Raw genomic sequence first — 22239 nt, forward strand, 5'->3', positions numbered from 1 at the left:
CCAGGGCTCACCAAGCTGCATCCAGGTACCTAAGCCAGCCACAATGATTTAGAGAAAGAGAAAATCTGGTCTGTAAAAAAAAAAAAAGAGAACCTCCCTGGTGGGCTGGGCCCTGCTAAATTCTGAAGCAGGAAGACATAAAAGAAGGGTGGAGGTGGGTCCAGCCCTCAAGGTGTCCCAGTGTTTTATAAAATGTGGCCCCAAAACAACCCATCAGAATAATAACTTGAGGAGGAGAAGGAGGAGTATAAGAGGAGGAGGAGGAGGAGGAAGAGGAGGAGGAAGAGGAGGAGGAGGAGGAGGAGGAGGAGGAGGAGGAGGAGGAGGAGGAGGAGGAGGAGGGAATATAAAAAGAGTCAACCAGAAGCAAGCCTAGCATGGCCCAGTTTCAGATTCTCCCCCTTCTCCATAAATTATGGTAGTGAACTATTCTAGTACATCAAATACATTTGAAGTCTCCAGATAATTGTGAGCTACTTTTAGTTTACTAACTAATGTAGCTTTCTCCTTATCACCTATGCAAATTTGCTGAGAACTTGAAGTAACTTTAACACTCACATAGCAAAAAGATGTTAACCATGTATAAACTAGAATCCAGCTCACTGGTGGACTTATAAATTGCTTGGCTTTTTATAATTAATTAACCATGTTAATTAATGCTGTCAGTGCATTGTAGCATGTTGTGAAATATTAACAATCAGATGAAAAAAATTTACCATCATCATCATATTTGATCTTTTCAACAGGTAAACTATTATTTATACAGTGCCAATGGCTTTTCTTTTCCACATTTTAAAAAAATTTTCAATCATAGTTAAAGTAATAACACTGGATTTGGGTAAAAATTACCTCTTGGAAGTGGTGATTAATAAGTAGAAAACTAAAATAAGTTAAATATACTCATTAAGCAGACATTATTTATTATATTTATTATTAATAATAAACTTAAATATCAAAATGATTTAATTCTCATAAATAGCTGATTGCATTGATTTTGTAAATCAAATTATGTAAAACTCTAAGATACTTTATGAAATTAGTGAATATAAGGAAACCATTTTCACATCATTCAAAAAGAAATAAACTGATTAACATTAAATCTAGATGATGACAGCTAGAATAATAAATAATTAAAATAAATGCATAGATCATTAATTTGCTGGGTTTTGCACTACAATTATATGACTACCTAAAAAATTTTATATGCTTGAATTGGCCATTGATAATCTCATTTGTCTAACCCTAAAGTGTGAAATATCATGATTGCACTCATACCTGACTGAATATAAAAATAAGTAACACACAATATAAGTATGTACACCTCTTACATCAGTATTTTATCGATTCTCATTATCAGAATGTCTTTTCTTCATTCCCTTAACCTGTAATATGTCAGGGGTTTAACTAGATGTCTCTTAAACTATTTAGAATTCTAACATGATATAACTCTGCAGTTTGACTCAAGAAGTACATTCCCTTCTTTACCCTAACAGGTTATATGGAGATATGATGGCAAAAAACCAGATACCTTAGGGCCAAACACCCGGCTCTATAAATGGATCCCCCAGAATGACCTTCTTGGTAAGATTCTGGAAAACCCTGAAATCAGAATCAAGTTAACCAGATTGATAAACAGTTCACTAGGATAGAAATGTATTGGACATTTCTTACTGAAAACCTCAAAAATAAAAATGAACTTCCCAATATTTCTTTCCCAGTCCTAGGGGAAAAGGATAAGCTATAAGTTGGCATCTTATGTTACACAGCCACGTTACTTATGGCCACAAACAAAAGGTCTTTATTTCATATGTAATTCCTCTCAGAGAGAATAGCTCAACACTTTCCCAATTGTCACTCTGCCTCCTAATTCTCTCCTTATACCAATCATTTAATCCACGGTAAGGGTGTACAGGTGCCCCTGAAAAATATCAGCTCCTCTTTTATTGCCAGTGACTCTCCGTTTTCCATTTGGGAAAAAATTTAATATCTCTTTCCAAAGTAATAACATATTTCTTTTTTTTTTAAGAGCAGCTAATTGCTTCCCAGTTCTTTCTTTTGTTTGTTTGTTTGTTTAATTCAGAGAGGAAGGGAGAGGGAAAGAGAGATAGAAACATCAATGATGATAGAGAATCATTGATTGGCTGCCTCCTGCATGATCCCTCTGGGTATCAAGACCACAACCCAGGCATGTGCCCTTGATCGAAATCAAACGTGGGACCCTTCAGTCCGCAGGCTGACACTCTATCCACTGAGTCAAACCAGCTAGGGCATAATAACATATTTCATTATAATGTGTAGCTTTTCCTTCCTCTGATTCCTGTGCCACTGCCTACATCCCATTGTCTACTGCCTTGACATCTACATATCACACTCTGTGATTTCACTAATTTATTAAGAGAATATATTTCAACATGCAGCACTTTTTTTATATACACTTTTTACATCCAGAATATTCTCTTTCAATTTGCCCACTGGCAACTTGTATTCATTTCAAGTCAAAAGAAACACACTAATCTTCTATGTAAGCCTTCACTGTCTCTCCAGCAGACTTAGGTGCCTCTTCCTAAGAGCTCTGAAGACATTTTAATACAGTCTGAAGTGTAGACCAATCTGTTGCTAAAAATATTGTCTCTGTGACTTTATTGCCCAACTCTCATTTTATTCCAAGATGTATAATACAAAATTTGCTGAAATTCACCCAATCCTAGGTCATTCAAAAGCCAAAGCCTTTATAACTCATGGTGGAACCAATGGCATCTATGAGGCGATCTACCATGGGATCCCTATGGTGGGCCTTCCTATGTTTGCGGATCAACCTGAGAACATTGCTCACATGAAGACCAAGGGAGCAGCTGTCAGATTGGACTTCAACACCATGTCTAGTGCAGATTTGCTCAATGCATTGAAGACTGTCATTAATGACCCTTCGTAAGTATCACATATTTTTCATAGATATTTTACATAGATTATTTTGTCATTATTTATACATAGGTTATTTTGTCAATAGTGTATCTTAGTTTCATCCCATTTTTAAGAGGCTAATTTTGACATTATTAAGATGAGTTAACCCATCTTAATCTACTTCTATTTTCAACCACACATTTACTTCAAAGTTGCTTTTTAACTACATGTATTTAATGGGGAGCATCGAGTGCAACAATTTTCTCCTCCTATAATAAAAGTTATGTAATAATTATAAGGACACATTTTTAAAATATGATAAAGTACATAAAAGGAAGAGTGATAAACTAGAAGAAAAAGCATAAATTCTTTACTTAAATAAATTCAATATCTAAAATTCTGAAACTATAAATATCTTTACATTCAAAAATTTATTTTACTATAATCATTTAAATAGATTTTATGAAATAGTATTTACATACCATAAAATTCATAATTAAAATTATATAATTCTAATATACATAGTTTGCTTGCAAAGCTATGAAACTATCACAATATAAACTTAGGGTATTTTTGTCATCCCAAAAAGACATACCATATGCCTTAGAAGTCACTTCCCAGCTCCCTCACCCAAAAAACTATTGATCAACTTTCTGTCTCTATAGATTAGTCCTTCTGGATATTTCATAATAACAGAATCATATGATATATGTTTTCGTGTATATTGTTTAAATATATTTTTACTGATTTCAGAAAGGAAAGGAGAGGGAGAGAGAGATAGAAACATCAATATTGAGAGAGAATCATTGATCGACTGCCTCCTGCACATCCCACACTGGGGATCGAGCCAGCAACCTGGGCATGTACCCTGACACAGAATCCAATAGTGATCTCCCGGTTCATGGGTCTAGGCTCAACCAATTAGCCACGCTGGCCTGGCAATAAAATACTTTTTAATTAAAAAACACAACTTTGAATGGGAATGATTGGCTTATTAGTAAGCAAATTAACTTTCTTTCAATGTTGATATCTTTGTGTTTCTCCTTCAGATATAAGGAGAATGCTATGAAATTATCAAGAATTCAGCATGACCAACCAGTGAAGCCTCTAGATCGAGCGGTCTTCTGGATCGAGTTTGTCATGCGCCACAAAGGAGCCAAACATCTTCGGCCAGCCGCCCTTGACCTCACCTGGTTCCAGTACCACTCTTTGGATGTGATTGGGTTCCTGCTGGCCTGTGTGGCAAGTGCTACATTTGTCATGACAAAATGTTTTCTGTTGTGTTACCAGAAGTTTGCTAAACCAGGAAAAAAGAAAAAACGGGAGTAGTTGTCTCAGAGGCCTGAAGCTGATATGCCTCGTAGATGGGATTCCTCCACTTTATTCTAGCAACAAGTTGCGATGTAAGGATCACTATCTCCTGTGATGACCTTACTTCTCACAATTTAGCTTCTCAGATCCAAATTTGTTTTCAAGTGACTACCTGGTTAAGAGTTATAAATATGTCATGCCAAACATAAAAACTTATGAAAAGTAAACCAAAAATAAAGCCATATGAATATATTTTTAAATCTGTTATTCTAATTGCAAAGTTATACCAAAACATTAGCTTAACTGTGTTTCAAACATTACACATGAACTCAAGAACATTAAGTAGTCCATTCCCATATTAATATTATTTTGCAAATATTCAGAATATTTTAATATTATTTTGGTGTAAAATTCTGTAGTTTTATCTTTTGCTAATCAAAACTATTCAAAAGTTAGAATTGTGCAAAATGATTCATCCTTCTATTTCATTTTGGGAGACCACCAATGCTCCTGTGTTTTACTGTACATCCAGCCTCAGCATCACTTCTTACCTACAGACATGGAAGTCATTTGCTTTCATTCAGTTTAAGTTAATTTATCATCAAAACTTATGTGGACTGAGAAATATGACAACAGCTAATTGCTTCCTATTGTACACTGAGCTATGTATGAAAGACTTTGGTTTCAGTAGCTAATTCTATTTACCTTACTGCCCCCTAAAAAGATTCACCTGGTTGTTTTCACTCTCCTTTTAGTCTCTGATAATGGGTATATGGTTCCAATTGTAGGTTTGATAATGTAGAACCCATGCTCTAAAGGAACTTACTGAATCTTCATTCTCTCCAAATATGTCTGTACATATATATGCCCACTTCTTGTAAAACAAGGCACAGAATAACTTAGCTATACAGACATGATGAACAATTCAATGTGTTTGTTGAAGGCAGTTTGAAATGATTATTATTTCAATGATTATTATATAACTCGTACTAGGTCAGCATGCCTCATTAGTTCTTTCTGTCCTCAGAAGTCTGTTGGTCCATCCCTCCCACTAACCTTATATAAAAGCATTACAACCTTCAGCATGACAAAAAATAAAAAATACAATCATCTCTTTCTTTGCAATCTAGGCACACTGTGACCATTATCAATAGCAATGCAAAGAATATAAAAATCATGAAAATTTTATGGGAATAGGAATATCAAATCACAAGGATTCTCAAGGCTGTCCTAAAACATACACAACAGGATTGCAGGGGTCCAGATGAGAAAATCATTCCTGTATTTATTGGTCAAGAAGACCATTATCAGAGTCTCATAGTAAATATCATCCAGCCTATGGCATGAATTCATTTTAGAAACAAATAAAAACTTTATTTTGGGGGGAATTACAAGGCACATTTATCACTGAATTTCCATAGAACTCTTCTAGATATTTGAAATCATTTTTTTTAAAAAAGCAGAAATTGTATTGTAAATCAATGAGCTCACATAACACTCCTTAATAAGCCAAATTAAGTAGTAATTAGGAGCCTTTATTATGCTAGAGGTCTCCCAAATCTGAGCAAAACAGCATGGAAGAAGCTCTCCCTTTATACCCACCTCAGTCTCCCAAATAAGGGTTTTTCCTGACCTTGTGGAGACTTTACAAAGAGCTCTCTCTAGGTTATTTTTTGCAGGCAGCTTGTAACCTTGAGCACAGTACATTTCAGAGAACTAACATACACCTTGAATGGCAGTAGCTAGAAGCGGTATCAGAGCAGCTTGCAAGGTCAGATAGTTGGACTTATTTTCTCTGTTATTCAAGCAAGCAAGCATTTACAGAAGTCAAAATAGCAGGGTTAAAATTTCAAACAGCAAAATAGAGATTACGGTAGCAAGATGGAGTGCCTATGCATCATTTCCCACTGGTTTTATGGTCATGAGTCAAATCATTGACTCTTGTGAGTCATTGTTGGGGAGGGGGTTATACCGACCCCTGAGGACCATGAACTTGACAGAATTAATTCTTTGTTGAATGAAGTTAGTAAACCAGTTTATAAGACGGGGGCCCAGAATGAGGGCAAGGAGTAATAAGGGTAAAGGTCCTATAGTGGAAGAGAAGAGGGTAGTTAGCCAGGGAGACCAATTGAATAATTTTTGAAACCAATTCTGAGATTGTTCTGATTTCTTTTCCATGTATTCTATATTTTTTTCTGACTAGAGATAGGCTTTCTTGTATGACCCCTGTGTTATTGCTATAGAAATAACAGTTTCCCCCTAATGCTACACAGAGGTGATCTAACCCTCATCTATTTTGGAGAACAATTTCAGCTAGGGAATCGACCTGTTCATTTAGTTGGGAAATGGAGCTTTCAAGGTGGCTAAGGTCAGCGTCCACTTGTCTGGTGAGCTCTGCTACATTAATGTCCCCTTTAACTAGGGCGGAAGTCCCTATTGCTGCAGAGCCTGCAATCCCTAGCCCGATTAATATAGGGACCAAGATTGGAGCCCTCTTCCATCATGATAAGGATTGCGAGGAAAGATTAGGGTTCTGCCCTCATTCCCGTTGTATAGGAATACCTGGGGAAGAACATGTACAAGAATGCAGGGGCTTTGAAGCCTTCCCGAACCTGAGGGAGGAAGCACAGCGGGTGAGGCCATCTATGCAGGCCAACCAGGTATGATTTGGTGCCTGATAGAAGGCCATGGTGCTGCTGTTCACCAGAAGGGTGAAGTTGCAGAGGTCCAAGAAAGGGGAAGCTAAAAGGTTGTAAGTGGTGGATATTAAACAGGTGCCTTTCCCTTGGATGTCCCCCAGAGTTAATCTCGGCTGTTCCCAGTGGCATTTCTTAGGGTCTGTGCCAAGATGGGGAAGTTCAGAGACTCCTATACCCATATAATATGGGGGTTTGGAGTTCAAGCATAGCCAGCAATCGGCTCCCAGTTCAGGTTGTGAAGCATTTATAAACCGATGCACGGCTGCGAGCATAGTGAAAAGAGAAGGTTCTCGGGGAGAAGTAGAGAAAGGTGGTAGGGAAGGAAGGCCGGAGGGTGGGTTGGAAGAGGTGAGACTTGGGGTGATTTGGTCAGAGCAGGACCAACTGGGATAGGTAAAGCTAGCTCTGCGAGAGGGCCTATGGGCCTCTGGGACAGAGAGTATGCTTTTCCTTGGATAGTTAGGAGGGTACCTGGATCTTTACTTGTTACATATAATCTTACTCCCCATGTTCTTCCCATGTTCCAGGAATGGTCCTGGCTATTTTTGACCTTAAATTCTATGGGGTTGCAATTCCCTACTGAGCATGAGGAAGATGTGGTGGAGATGGTTTCACAGCCACAATGGGGGCAAAAATATTCATCTTCTCTGAGACATTGGTAACTGACCTTTCTGGACTATATATATGTGTGTGTGTGTGTGTGTGTGTGTGTGTGTGTGTGTGTGTGTGTATATATATATATATATATATATATATATATATATATATATGCCTAAATTTTGTAAGGTTTTTGCCTGGAGGTGCTTCCAGATTCATTAGGAAGTGTTCCCCCTGGTTGGCCTCTGGCAGGAATCCGATCCCCTCTGGTACTGAGTATGGAAAGGATTGGCTATCTTTGAATAGAGTACACAGATCTGTAGTGAGAAATATACCTCCCCAGTCTGGTTCAGATACGTTAGTAAGAATTTCCCCAGTGATTCCATTCCTGAATTCCCAAACCCACTTCTGAGTCGGCTTATGGGGATTGTAAACCCATTCAGGTAGAAAATTATTTTTTCCTTCTGCCAGTTCTCTAAAGAGAATTAAAAGCACAACACATGTGAGAGTTTTATCTTTAGAGGGTCTGAGGAGTCCTGGACTCTCTATTTTGCTTGTGTTGCCTTAAGTCGGGTGTGATGAAGCCACATTGGGATCCCATCAACCTTGACTGCCGTGGGGGTGGTTAGGATGCCGGTGTGTGGTCCTTTCCAGGTGAGAGTCAGTCCCTGGGCGGTGAATTTCTTTACCCAAACAGAGTCACCATGTTGGAAAGGATGGACCGGATCAGAAGTTGGTACAGGCAGAGCATTTCGGAAGTGCTTCTGGACTGCTTTTTGGGTGGACTGCAAAGCCTGTAAGGACTTGAGTAAAGATTGGTTATGGATTTCAGCTTTTATTTCTTCCCTAAGTCCTGGGAGTATTTGAGGGGGTCTCCTAAACATAGTTTCATATGAGGAGAACCCCACTTGGTATGGGGTGCACCTTGCCCTGAGTAGCGCAAAGGCAAAGGAGAGTAGGGTGGCCCACTTTTCACTGGTTTCTGATGTAAATTTGATGAGGACCTCTTTTAAGGTCCTATTCATGTGCTCTACCTGCTCAGAGCTTTGGGGCCAATAGGCGCAATGTAGTTTCCAATTAATATTTAATGTCTTTGCTATATCCTGTGAAATTTTGGCTATAAAAGCAGGTCCATTGTCCAATCCTAGAGTTATAGGTAAGCCAAACCTGGGGACTATTTCCTGGAGTAACTTTTTAGCTACAATGGTGGCAGTTTCTGTCCTAGCCGGGTAAGCTTCAACCCATCCTGAGAAGGTGCCTATGAAAACTAAGAGATATTTATACCCTGCCACCGTGGGCCTGACTTCTGTGAAGTCTATCTCCCAGTGTTTCCCCCAGGGACTTTCCCTGAGCCCTGATTCCTGCGTTGTTTTTTGTTTGTTTTTTACCCTGTTTGGCATTCACTTGAGTGCAACTGATGCATCGGGAAACAATGCTGTCTATTATACTATCTAGGATGGGTATATAGAATCTATCCCTTAAAAGTTCAGGAAGCTTGGTATGGCCTAGGTGGGTAGACTGGTGTAACTGATTAACTATTGTCTGACCTAGAACCTCAGGAACCAAAAGTCAGCCATCCGATAAAGTCCACCATCCTTCCGGACTCCTGGAGGCCTGCCTCTGTGTGGCTAGTTTCTCCTCCTCCATGTAGGCTGGTGAGGTGGGTAAGTCAGGGTCTGGGAGAGTCACCAGAATCTGTAAGGGCACCACTGGTTTTAGGGCATCCCCCCAGGCTGCTTAGTCTGCGGCCCAGTTCCCTCTTGCTTCTATGGAGTCCCCTTTCCGATGCCCCTTACAGTGGACCAATGCCACCACCTTGGGTAGCCAGATGGCTTCTCATAGAGCTAGGATCTCTTTCTTATTTTTGATGACCTTTGGGCTGAAGTTAAGAGTCCCCTTTCCTTGTAAATAGCACTGTGTATGTGAACCGTTGCAAATGCATACCAGCTATCAGTATAAATCATTACTGATTTTTCTTTTGAGCACTGGAGAGCCTGAATAAGGGCAATTAACTTGGCCTTCTGGGCCAACATCTGCCCAGAACCAATTCCAGCATGTCATAATTTCAAGAGTTTCATCAAAAGGTTGATGAGACTTGGGGACTCAAGAGGGTTGAATCACACATGTAGTCACCTGTTGGGAATGGCTAAAGGCATTTCCCCAAACCTGAATAGGATACATTAAATTGATTGTGGCTACCAGACAGTTAAAGGGCATCTTAATCTACATGTTATTGCCTCCTACTGAGCAAACACCTGAACAGCCGTAGGCTAATTACCCCATTCTGACAATGCTTCTGTACCCTTTGAAACCCTACCCTTTTAAGTGTATTATCTCCACCTTGCCTTAGGACAAATTGTGTTGATAAAAGCAAGGGTCCAAGACAAGGAGGCAGTCTTCAGTTCCTTTAGCTGAAGGTCCTCTGACCCCCAATGTTTTTCAAAATTATATCTCGTCTCTGGACTCTTTATTAGTCTCTGGATTTCTATGTCATCTACGCGCAGCCTTCTCCAGATTCCTGAACCCTTCTTGATGCTGGGACAAGAACCCCGGCAGACGTCCTGCGAGTGAGTGCCTGAGACCAGAAGGTTCGGTCTAAGGTAACTACTGCTGCCCCCGCATACCTGATTCCTTCCTGGACAAAACTGCTCTGGTCCGTGAACAATACCTCATCCGGCGATGCCAGTGGGGTGTCAGTGAGGTCCAGCAGGCTGTCTGTACCAAGTCGACAATCTCCAAACATTCATGCAGAGGTTCTTCAGGGTCATCATCCAGGAGGAGGCTGGCAGGGTTGATGGCAAGAGTCTGGTGGAACCTGATGCGGGGCTGGTCGAGTAGAAGAGCCTGAAACTGGGTGACTCGAGCGTTTGACATCCAGCTCTCCAGCATGCTTTGGAGTAAAGCCTCAACCGCACATGTGGTGGTTAGGATTAGTTCCTGCCCTAGGATTAACTTGTCTGCTTCTTTGACAAATATAGCTGTGGCTGCTACCACCCAGAGGCAAGCAGGCCAACTGAATGCAACAGGGTCGAGTCTCTTGGACAGGTGGTCTTTTCCAAGGCCCAAGAGTTTGGGCGAGGACCCCTTTTGCTATGCCCCTTGTCTCAATATGTAGAGGTGGAAGGGCTTGGTTACATCTGGCAGCGCTAAAGCAGGAGCTGATGTTAGGGCAGTTTTTAATTTTTCAAAGGCTTGCTGCTCTGTTTCAGACCACTCCAATGGCTGTGTTCCCCCATGCTGGAGTATAAAGGCTTAGCGATCTCTGCAGACCCTGGATCCATAGGCAGTAGTATCCAACTGCCACTAGGAGCTCTCGTAGCTGTCTCTTAGTCTTGTAGGTGGGGATTCGTAGGATTGCCTCAGTCCGACTGAGGGGAAGAGTCTGCTTGCCTTGACAGATGTTGTACCCCAGGTATGTAACTTTGGGGGTGCAGAGTTGGGCCTTCTTGGCCGATACTCTATATCCCAGAGTTTGCAATGTGTCCAGGAGACTTTCGGTGGCCTTTTTACACTCAACTTCAGTGTCTGTAGCAAGGAGGAGGTCATCTACATACTGTAGTAAGGTACACTTGGGGTTTGTATGCCCAAAGGGGAGCAGATCTGAGCTTAATGTTTCATCAAATAAGTTGGGGGAGTTCTTGAACCCCTGCAGTAGCTGGGTCCAGGTTAATTGTCCAGAAAATCCTGCCTCAGGGTCTGTCCATTCAAATGCAAAAATGGGTTGGCTAAAGAAGGCGTCCTTTAGGTTTAAGACACTCCAGCGGGAGGAGGCTCAGGAGAGTGTAAGGGTTAGGGACTGTTGGGTGTATGGTCTCAACCCGCTTGTTTACTTCCTTTAGGTCTTGCACTGACCAGTAGTCTTTTGTCCTTGGTTTTAGGACCTGGAGTAAGGGGGTGTTCCAGGGCGACTGGCAAGGAATAAGAATTCCTGCTTCTCATAGTCTGTGAATGTGTGTAGCAACACCCCACTTAGACTCTAGGCCAGCCGTGCGCAAAATACGGACCCGCGGGCCGGATCCGGCCCATTTGAAATGAATAAAACTAAAAAAAAAAAAAGACCGTACCCTTTTATGTAATGATGTTTACTTTGAATTTATATTAGTTCACACAAACACTCCATCCATGCTTTTGTTCCAGCCCTCTGGTCCAGTTTAAGAACCCATTGTGGCCCTCGAGTCAAAAAGTTTGCCCACCCCTGCTCTAGGCTCATAGGATATTGTCTTACCTGAGCCGGTGTGGTGGTGGCCATTAGCTGAACTATGACCGGGGTTTGGTGACTTGCCAGTCCTGGAGGGTTGCTCTTCACCCATAGGGTGGAGAAAAGCTGCTGAAGTCTTTTCAGGTATACAGAGGACTCACTGGCAGGTGAAGTTTCCAGAGGCGGTTCTTCCTGTAAAAGATATTCCTCCGACAGAGGGCAGGTGAGTAAGATTCTGGTAGGAAAAGAACCTTGGGCTGGAGGATCCATGGTAAGGTGGGCTTTGTCCCCTTCGAACGAGATGGTGGCTTGTAGCTTCTGTAAGAGATCTCATCCTAATACGGAATAGGGACATTCTGGGATGATTAGAAACGAATGGGTTACAGTGCTTCTCCAAAGATCTACTGTCCTTTTTGAAGTCCATGGGCAGAGAGTTGACTTTCCCGTGGCCCCCGAATGGAAGTTTTCTTGATGGTTATTGGTCCCATAGGCTCGGTTAGGACGGAATAGGTGGCACCAGTATCTACTAGGAAGCTAATCAGCTTGCCCCCTATCTGTAATGTTACCCTGGGCTCCTGGGGACTGAGTGGGATGGAGCCCTGGCCCCATCAATCCTCCTCTAGATTCAGGACCTTTGAGCCTGAGACCGCCTTTTTCTTTCCCTGTCAGGTTGGTCGGGGCAGTCTTTCTTCCAGTGTCCTTCTTTTTTTACAATAGGCACACTGGTTTTTCCTTCACAGGGGTCTACTTCCCCGCTGTTGGTCTTTTTGTGAACGATTTTTTTCTTTGGGGGTTTGTTTCTTTTATAGCTGCTGCAACTGCCCTTGCTAGTCTCTTGTCCTGTTGTTCCCTTGGGGAGTCTCTGCTGTTAAATACTTTTGGGGCTACCTCAATTAATTGAGACCGATTCATGCCCTGGAATCCCTCTAACTTTTGAAGCTTCTTTCTTATATCTAAAGTGGACTGAGTTACAGCCAAAACCGGTTTGGCTCAGTGGATAGAGCGTCGGCCTGTGGACTGAAAGGTCCCAGGTTCGATTCCGGTCAAGGGCATGCACCTGGGTTGCGGGCACATCCCCAGTGGGAGATGTGCAGGAGGCAGCTGATCGATGTTTCTCTCTCATCGATGTTTCTAGCTCTCTATCTCTCTCCCTTCCTCTCTGTGAAAGATCAATAAAATATATTAAAAATAAATAAATAAATAAAAAATAAAGTGGACTGAGTTACAAAGGCTAAATTGAGTACCCGTTGGTTTTCTGGAGCGTCCGGGTCAATGAGAGTGTAAACTCTGTAAGCCTCACAGAGGCGCTCCAGAAAAGCCACAGGCAACTCCTGGGCTCCCTGAATGACTTCAGTACCTTTTTATAAATTTGTAGGCTTCTGGGCTGCTGCCTCTATGCTTTCCAGGGGAACACAGTGAAAAGTGTCCAAGGAAACCCTCCCTCCTGCCAAGTTAGGGTCCCATCAAGGTCAGAGGGATAGGAAAATCTCCTCCACCTGATCCCTATTCTCCTCTAGTGAACCTCCCCCGGGTTCTAGGGCTGCTTTCTTAGCCTCAAGCCAAATTCTGTCTCTCTCCTCTGAAGTGAAGAGAGTGACTAGGACAGGGGTGGGCAACTCCTGGCACATGTGCCAAACATGGCACGCCTGTAACATTTGCTGGCACGCAAAACTCTCTCTTATAATCTTCCATTTACAATTTTTGTGAACATTTGAATGACTTAAATGTTAAGTTACAAGGAACTGGCAAGACACTTGATGTTATGTTTGGTTACATAAAGGCTTTTGAAAAGAAACTGGAAGTCTTTAAGAGAGATGTGGATGGTGAGAGATTTAAATATTTCCCAAACCTCAAGAGGCACATCAAAGACCTCCCAAAAGATGACAGAACAGACTGTCAAAGCCTTCAAAAGCTGTTTTTAAACATCATCGAGTCAACTATTGAGCAGTTCTTCTCAAGATTTGCGAAATTCAGAGAACTGGAAGAGACAGCAAAATTCATGAGGTTTCCAGACAGCATGAAACTGGAGGAACTAAACTTACAAATGTTTTCATGGATAGACATGGCTGACTTTGAAATGCAGTTGATTGAATTTCAGAGTAGCTCAATAAGGAAGCAAAAAATTTATTGACCTTAGAGTTGACTTGGGAAACATTGAAAAAAAAGCGATTAGAGACAGGAGTACCAGACAGAAGTGTCGAAAACGAACTATTTAGGACTTGGAATGCCAGTCCAGAAAATTTTTTCTGTTTAAAAAACTTTGCAACAGCGTTACTCTCCATGTTTTCATCCACATATGCTTGTTAATCTTTGTTCTCAGTGATGAATTTTGTTAAGTCTCATAATAGGAGTAGCCTGACTGATGAAAGTAGTAGCTTGTGCACATCTCTGAAGGTCACGAAATAGAAACCTGATGTAAAATCTCTCATCAGTGATGCAGCAGCAAAAGTCCCACTGATAATATCAAATGGAGTCATAAAGTTTTCTGTCGGACTATCAGTGTGCATGTATACATTAAAAAATAAATGTATTTTTCATCATCATATACTGTGTTTTTGTTGCTCGAATGAATTTTATTATTTCTTCAAGGTTCTTCACATACGTACACCTTAAGAGATATCAAGCAGGTGTAACATGTTCTCAAAAAATTAGGGTTGGCACGCGGAAGTTGAGTCAGAGATTTTGCTGGTTTTGGCACGCACTCCCAAAAAGGTTGCCCACCCCTGGACTGGGAGTTTCGGGCAATCATCCCAGGTTGGTCGGTGGGTATGAAAAGTTCTAGGAGGCCAATAAAGGTTTGAGGCTTCTCAGAAAAAGGAGACTTTGGGGTCTTCCAATTATAGAGGTCACTTGTGGAGAAGGTGACATAAACTAAGAAGGGTTGCTCTCAAACTAGGAAGGGTTGCTCTCCCAAATTTCCCTCTTTAGGGATGCCTCCTTTAAGGGTAGTAGAGATCCCTCAGGTGAAGGGTCTCTGACGCTGCCTTCCCTTGCCTGGGTGTGGCTCTCAGTGGCAGGAGGTGAGAACAAAAGAGACCAAGAGACCGTTCCCCTGTGTTGGAGCCTGGGGATTTCCCTCCCTCTGTGATCAGGGAAGTTGTGGCCAAGGTGGAGGCGGCAAGACCTGGGAATTATAAGGTGGAGGGAGGTCTACCTCTGCTGGAGTCGGGGGAAGGGCCGGGGGCTTGGACAGGGTCTCCCCTCCAGCACTTCCCTTGGGGCTGGTGCCTCCCTTTTCGGGGCTTTCCTGGGGGCTGACTCTCCTTGGTGCACTCCCCTTAGGGCTGGCAACTAATATTCAGACCCCAATCTGCAGAGCACAATTCTTTAACCACAGTGGGGGATTCTGAACTAAGTCTAACCATTTATCTATGTAGGAAAATTTATCCCGGTGCCCAGGGTCTCTGGCGACTATATTCCAAACCACTTTTACAATCCTGGGATCAAAAGACCCCGTGTCCAGCCAGCCCACTCCGAATTTGGGCTACTCTGACTCGCATAAAGTCCTTAACCTTCCCTTTGAGAACTTTATGCCATATATGTCATCTGAGAAACATTCCTTGAAATGCCTCAGCATACGTTCCAAGGGTGTCTTAGCTGTGCTGGGTCCCCTTCCCATCGTGAAGCAGAGGGAAACAACCCCCACTGACAGGAGAAAGAGAAAAAACAGGAACTTTGGAGAAAAACAGAGACCACCACCCTAGAAGTCCTCCCTCTCAGGGACTGGGGAGTGACCTGTGGAGAAAAATGACTTTTAGTTGGGCAGAGAAAGAAGACAGAGGAGGAGAAAGGTATGCAGGGAGATTTCTGGTGGACTGAAATCCTGGCGGGCGCCTTGATAGAAAAGGTCCTCAATCCAATCACAGATGCTGTCAGGAGTGGGCAAAGAGGGAAAGAACCAGGGTATGTCTGCCAGGAGGGCCCTAGCAAATAACTGAAAACAACAAAACACACAAACTGAATAACCGGGGTAAACGGGGTCCATGAACAAATCATTATAATAACACTAGTTGGATTTCTCTTTCTTTGATGTCCAGCAATTGTATTCTGCCAGGCTCAAAGCCAAAATCTTTTGCTCCTCTGTTTTATCCTTTCCCCTTTCCCTCCCTCTGTGATTTAACTATTCACTCTGTCTAGGGCAGTGGTCAGCAAAGTCATTACTCAACAGAGCCAAATATCAACAGTACAATGATTGAAATTTCTTTTGAGAGCCAAATTTTTTAAACTTAAACTATATAGGTAGGTACATTGTTATTAACTTAATTAGGGTACTCCTAAGCTGGCCTTTGCAAAAACGTCCTCAATCTGATTGAGGTACGTTCGCTGAGGTCGACCCCTTCCAACTCTCCCATCCACATTCGACTTGTATACTTGTTTCATCTATCTTTTATCACCTGCGCACGATTTGTGGATGCAACTAGCACTATCCACTGCACAATGAGACTGCTGACTGACTGGCTCACTCAACTCATGCATGAATCGTGTGCGCCTCCCCCACGCTGCATATCCCCTGGCCTGCCTGCCTGCTACTCCCCGTCGCCTGACCAACCAACACCCCCCACTTCTTCTAACGCCACTTCTTCAAAATAGACTCGCCCAGGTCGAAAACCGACTTCTGCACATGGGCCACAGAGTTTCAATCGCACTGTACGTGCGCACCCACACGTGGTATTTTGTGGAAGAGCCACACTCAAGGGGCCAAAGGGCCGCATGTGGCTCAAGAGCCGTGGTTTGCCTACCACTGGTCTAGGGCAAGGGGAGATAAGAACCTGTTATTTACAGGCATGCAATAAACTAGCTAGTGGTTCTTTGTTTAAATTTCACTGGGTTACAACCTGAAAGTCTTAAAATTTTAACCCAACAAATCAGGAAAAAGTAAATTAAAGTCTCTACTCAGACAGAAACCTCCCTAGCTAAGAGTTCTCTGGCAAGCTAATACTTAAAAAGAAAGAGAAGGATGATTCCCAAGATAATGATTCTCAGCAGCTGCTGGAATGTCATCCCGCAATTTCTTTTACAGTTCAGCCCCACTATATAACTGGGCTTCCCCCTAAAGCGGGGCTTGCCCCAAACAAATTAAGCAAAAGACAAAACATCAACAAATACTCTTGTTTTTCAGCCAGACGGCTCAAAACCTCTCAGTTAACAAAGGCACAGGACAATATAAAGTACCTTTCACTTTACTCAAGCTCTCACACTCACATTTACATACCAGTCAATGAACAAATAAATATGCTGAGACAAACGAGGTTAGGGGTGGATGATCTACTTTCGTGGATCCACACAGATGCCCCCCTGTGCCAATCAATGAATAGGAGAGTGGAAGCCCTCTCCCTCTACATTTACAGCTTTTCAGCAGACATTTACTTGGAGGTTATGCAGTTAACTGGATTCCTGCTCAACTCCCCTAACAAAAACAAATGCGGGGTGCCTAACAAGGACAGACATGGGGGACCTTCCTGAACCCACGCCCCAAGAATAACATTCTCGACCAACGTCTTGGTGAGAATCTACCAGAGAAGGTACACTGCGTCCAGTCCTTCTTCTCAGTAATAAAATGACAGGTCACACAAGCAAGCAAGCAGGAAAGTGAACTCAAATTTGTTTAATTGAATTCACTTACCCCTGGGGGTATTTCTGATAACTCTGAAAGGATGGAGGGACATGTCAGGTATCTCCTGTCCGGCTGCCGAGGCCTGAAAGGCATCTCTGGGGCCCTGGACCTTCTTCAGGTGGGCGTCCTATAGAGATTCTCCAGGCCTGGCAGCCAGGCGGGGGGAGGTTGTCAGCCCTAGGCATCCGAGACAGAGTACTGGTAGGCACTGATCTCTTATCTCACTAGGGCCTCCAAATGTTGTATTGTAAATTGATGAGCTGACATAAGATGCCTTAATAAGCCAAAATAAGTAGTAATTAGGAGCCTTTATTATGCTAGCAGTCTCAGAGGAGTAATTTCCCAAATCTGAGAGAAACAGCATGGAAGAAGCTCCCCCTTTATAGCCACTCCAGTCCCTTTGTCTCCCAAATAAGGGATTTTCCAGACCTTGTGCAGACTTTACAAAGAGTTCTCTGTAGGTTATTTTTTGCATGCAGCTTGTAACCTTGAGCACAGTACATTTCAGCGAACAAACAAACACTTTGCATGACAGTAGCTAGAAGCAGTAACAGAGCAACTTAAAAGGATAGAGAAGCTTGCAAGGTCAGATAATTTAACTTATTTTCCCTATTATTCAAGCAAGCAAGCATCTACAGAAGCCAAAATAGCAGGGTTAAAATTTCAAACAGCAGAATAGAGATTATGGTAGCGAGATGGAGTGCCTATGCATCAAAATAACAGATTGTCTCTGTAGATAATTATGTTAAATCATGCATATAAGCTTAATTTTCCTCAGATCTAATCTATAACACATATAACTGATAAAGGTTGGTAATCATTGTAGAGTGAGAAAACTTACAAAAAATAAAATAAAATAAACAAACATTCCAAGATGTAAATACATGGAGGATATGAACAGGCAATTCACAGAAGTAGAAATGGCCAATAACATATCAAGGATGGCAAAGGTCCTGATTTCAGGTAAAGGTAAACTGAGTCAGTAAATTGTTACCCACGAAATATTTACCAAGCATAGGAATCTATTCGGGAAGAGGCTGCCTTGGCTGCCAGAAAGTACTCACCTAGAGGGCCCAAGCTGCCCGTCGGGGAGGAGGCGTTGAGTCCCTGGACACAGAAGCTGGCAGCGGCCTTCCAGCGCATCAGGAGCCAGAGCAGCTGCTTCCTGGGCCTCCTGGTACCAAGAGCCTCCAGGTCCCGAGGTGAGGCTCTGCGCTCAGCAGGCTGTAGTGCTTCTGAGCTGGGCGAGCACCCACAGCTGCAGCCGACAATGGCGTCCTTGCTAGTCCTTGGCTGCAGTGGGCTCCACTGCCCATTGCTCAACACTGGCAGCAGCCTGTGCAGGCCGCCTTGGCCTTTTGGACTACTACGCAGTAGAAAGCAGCTAATTGGTCCACTAGGCACTGCATGACCAGGCATGAGTCCACCAGGCCGAAGTCTTGGGTGGCACCACACTGCGCCTGCGTCTGCGCCTGCTCAGTTCTTCCCGGAGTTCATGCCCCATGCTCTCCACTGATGTCATTCAAGGCTCTAGGTTACTCCATGGCCAGCTCCAGATTGCTCAGACAATGTGCCCTGTTCCTACCTTGTCAATGATGCCTCCCTCAGGGCTGGTGCTGGCCCACCAGCCTCTCCTGTTGGCCAGCGTCACATGTTTCAAGGGCCAAAACGCAATCTACCACTATGACACTGGGCCTTGCCATGGCTGGGTCTTCGCTCTGCTCCCTCCAGCTGCGTGGATGGCAGGGTGCTGGCTTGTAACTGGGGTCCTGGCTGCCTGCAGAGGCCAAAAGTGTAGAAGATCTCTGCAGGGCTGGGCCTCTCAGACAGTGGCAGCCTGTTGCCCTTGGATGCCTTCAGACTTGCAAAACTTAGAGCAAAGCCTTCCCTGCCTTCTCAGCCACCTTAAGCGGTACTCCCTGCAGTTGCTGAGCACAGGAGAGAAAGTGTCTGTCACCGACTAAACCACAGTAAGCGATTTCCGGATTCTGGGTCACCCCACCTCTAGAGGCCACAAGTGGAGGTGGGCATGTGTTGTGTGCTTCATCCCTTTGAAACGTTTGGAACTAAGAGATGCAGAGAGCCTAAAATTCTTTGGACAGGTGACCCCAGAAAGCTGTGAAGATACTGTTGTCTTTGTCAGCAGCTCAAGAGTTAGACTCTTTAACAGTCCAGCATGTTATGGGGCCTCGTGGCACATTAGCAGTGGCTGCCTGCAGTCTTCCCCGAGTGGCTCAGCCTCTGCAGAGACGTTCCCTTCACCACATCCATCGCCTACCAAACTGAAGGCGTCTTCAGGACACGGAGTTACCTGCCATCCAGAGGGGATGAGTGGGTTTGGAGGCTTTTCAGCTCTGTCCTTGTTCATCTCCCCCACCAAGGAAGGCAGAACCCATTCGGCCAAGGGCCATCTGCATCTTCCCTTCTAAGGAATTGGATTTTTTGTCTCTGGTGCACAGAAGGTACAATCTTCAGATAACTGACACCAGTATGTGGATTTTTTTTTAATCTTTAAATTCTTTATTAGTTAAGGAATTACAAATGTGTCATTATCCCCCCCATTAACCCCCATCCCCCCGCCCTAACTCATGCTCTCACCCCCCTGTTGTCCATGTCCATTGGTTTGGCTTATATGCATGCATACAAGTCCGTTGGTTGATCTCGTCCCCTTACCCCCACCCTCCCCTACTTTCCCTCTGGGGATTAATAGTCTGATTGCTGTTTCTCTGTCTTTGGATCTGACCCTGTTCATCAGTCTATGTTGTTCTCTATATTCCACAAACGAGTGAGATCATGTGGTATTTATCTTTCTCCGACAGGCTTATTTCACTTAGCATAATGCTCTCCAGTTCTATCCAAGCTATTGCAAAAGACAAGAGTTCCTTCTTTTTTACCGCAGCGTAGTATTCCATTGTGTCAGGGGTCCTCAAACTACGGCCTACGGACCACATGCAAATACAAATATTGTATTTGTTCCCGTTTTGTTTTTTTTACTTCAAAATAAGATATGTGCAGTGTGCATAGGAATTTGTTCATAGTTTTTTTTTAAACTATAGTCTGGCCCTCCAATGGTCTGAGGGACAGTGAATTGGCCCCCTGTTTAAAAAGTTAGAGGACCCTTGGTGTAGATGTACCACAGTTTTTTAATCCACTCATCTGCTGATGGACACTTAGGCTGTTTCCAGATCCTAGCTATGGTGAATTGTGCTGCTATGAACATAGGGGTGCATATATCCTTTCTGATTGGTGTTTCTGGCTTCTTGGGATATATTCCTAGAAGTGGGATCACTGGGTCAAATCGGAGTTCCATTTTTAGTTTTTTGAGGAAACTCCATACTGTTCTCCACAGTGGCTGCACCAGTCTGCATTACCACCAGCAGTGCACAAGGGCTCCTTTTTCTTCACATCCTCTCCAACACTTGTTGTTTTTAGATTTGTTGATGATAGCCATTCTGACAGGTGTGAGATGATACCGCATTGTCGTTTTGATTTGCATCTCTCATATACGTAGTGACTTTGAGCATGTTTTCATATGTCTTTCGGCCTTCTGTATGTCCCCTTTCGAAAAGTGTCTAGGTCCATTGCCCATTTTTTGATTGGATTGTTTATCTTCCTATTGTTAAGTTTCATGAGTTCCCTGTAAATGTTGGAGATTAAACCCTTATCGGTGATATCATTGGCAAATATGTTCTCCCATGAAGTGGGTCTTCTTGTTGTTTTTTTGATGGTTTCCTTTGCTGGGCAAAAGCTTTTTATTCTGATGTAGTCCCATTTGTTTATTTTCTCTTTAGTTTCCATTGCCCTAGGAACTTTATCAGAGAAGAAATTCCTTCGGCATATGTTTGCAATTTCACTGCCTGTGGATTCCTCTAGTATTTTTATGTTTTCCCATCTTACGTTTAAGTCTTTTATCCATTTTGAGTTTATTTTTGTGTATGGTGTGAGTTGGTGGTCTAGTTTCATCTTTTTTGCATGTATCTGTCCAATTTTCCCAACACCATTTATTGAAGAGACTGTCTTGACTCCATTGTATGCTCTTGCCTCCTTTGTCGAATATTAATTGGGCATAGTGCTTTGGGTCAATTTCTGGGTTCTCTATTCTATTTCATTGATCTATATGTCTTGTGCCAGTGCCAAGCTGTTTTAAGAACAGTGGCTTTGTAATACAGTTTGATATCTGGTATTGAGATCCCACCTACATTGTTCTTCTTTCTCAGGATTGTGCAGCTATTCGAGGTCTTTTTTTATTCCAGATGAATTTTTGGAACATTCGTTCTAGATCCGTGAAATATGCCGTTGGTAATTTAATGGGGATTGCATTGAATCTATAGATTGCTTTGGGTAGTATGGACATTTTGATGATGTTGATTCTGCCAATCCAAGAACATGGTATGTTCTTCCATCTGTTTACATTTTTCTCAATCTCTTTTCTCAGTGCCCTGTATTTTTTCGCATATAAGTCTTTTACCTCCTTAGTTAAGTTTATTCCTAGGTATCTTAATTTTTTTGGTGTGATGGTAAATGGGATTGCTTTTTTAGTCTCCCTTTCTGTAAGTTCACTATTGGTGTAAAGAAATCCCTTAGATTTCTTGGCATTAATTTTGTATCCTGCTACATTGCTGAATTCATTTATTAAGCCTAATAATTTTTTTGATGGAGTCTTTAGGTTTTTCTATGTACAGTATCATGTCATCTGCAAATAAGGACAGTTTTACTTCTTCTTTTCCAATTTGGATGCCTTTTATTTCTTCTTCTTGTCTGATCGCAATGGCTAATACTTCCAGTACTATGTTGAACAGGAGTGGTGAGAGGGGGCATCCCTCCCTGTCTTGTTCCTGTTCTCAGGGGAAACGGTTTTAATTTTTTCCCATTGATTATGATGTTGGCTGTGGGTTTGTCATATATGGCTTTTATTATGT

The 22239-nt window shown here is 42.7% G+C and overlaps 1 protein-coding gene across 4 annotated transcripts in view; it reads left to right on the forward strand.

The window, feature by feature from the left end:
- The window catches only part of LOC308513480 (UDP-glucuronosyltransferase 2B31-like), a gene marked incomplete at both ends in the record, with an annotated part of 65035 nt that overhangs the window by 15389 nt on the left and 27407 nt on the right, over positions 1–22239 (forward strand). Inside the window, 3 exons of one of the 4 annotated variants that reach the window (XM_081083564.1) lie at positions 1494–1581; positions 2709–2928; positions 3951–4230. The exons of the other annotated variants lie outside the window; for them this stretch is intronic. Coding sequence (XP_080939690.1) covers positions 1494–1581; positions 2709–2928; positions 3951–4230 — 588 coding nt within the window. Of the gene's footprint in view, positions 1–1493; positions 1582–2708; positions 2929–3950; positions 4231–22239 lie in introns of those variants that run through there. 4 annotated transcript variants of the gene reach the window in all.

This window comes from Myotis nattereri (genome assembly GCF_964212035.1).
Source record: "Myotis nattereri genome assembly, chromosome: 1".
NCBI lineage: Eukaryota > Metazoa > Chordata > Mammalia > Chiroptera > Vespertilionidae > Myotis > Myotis nattereri.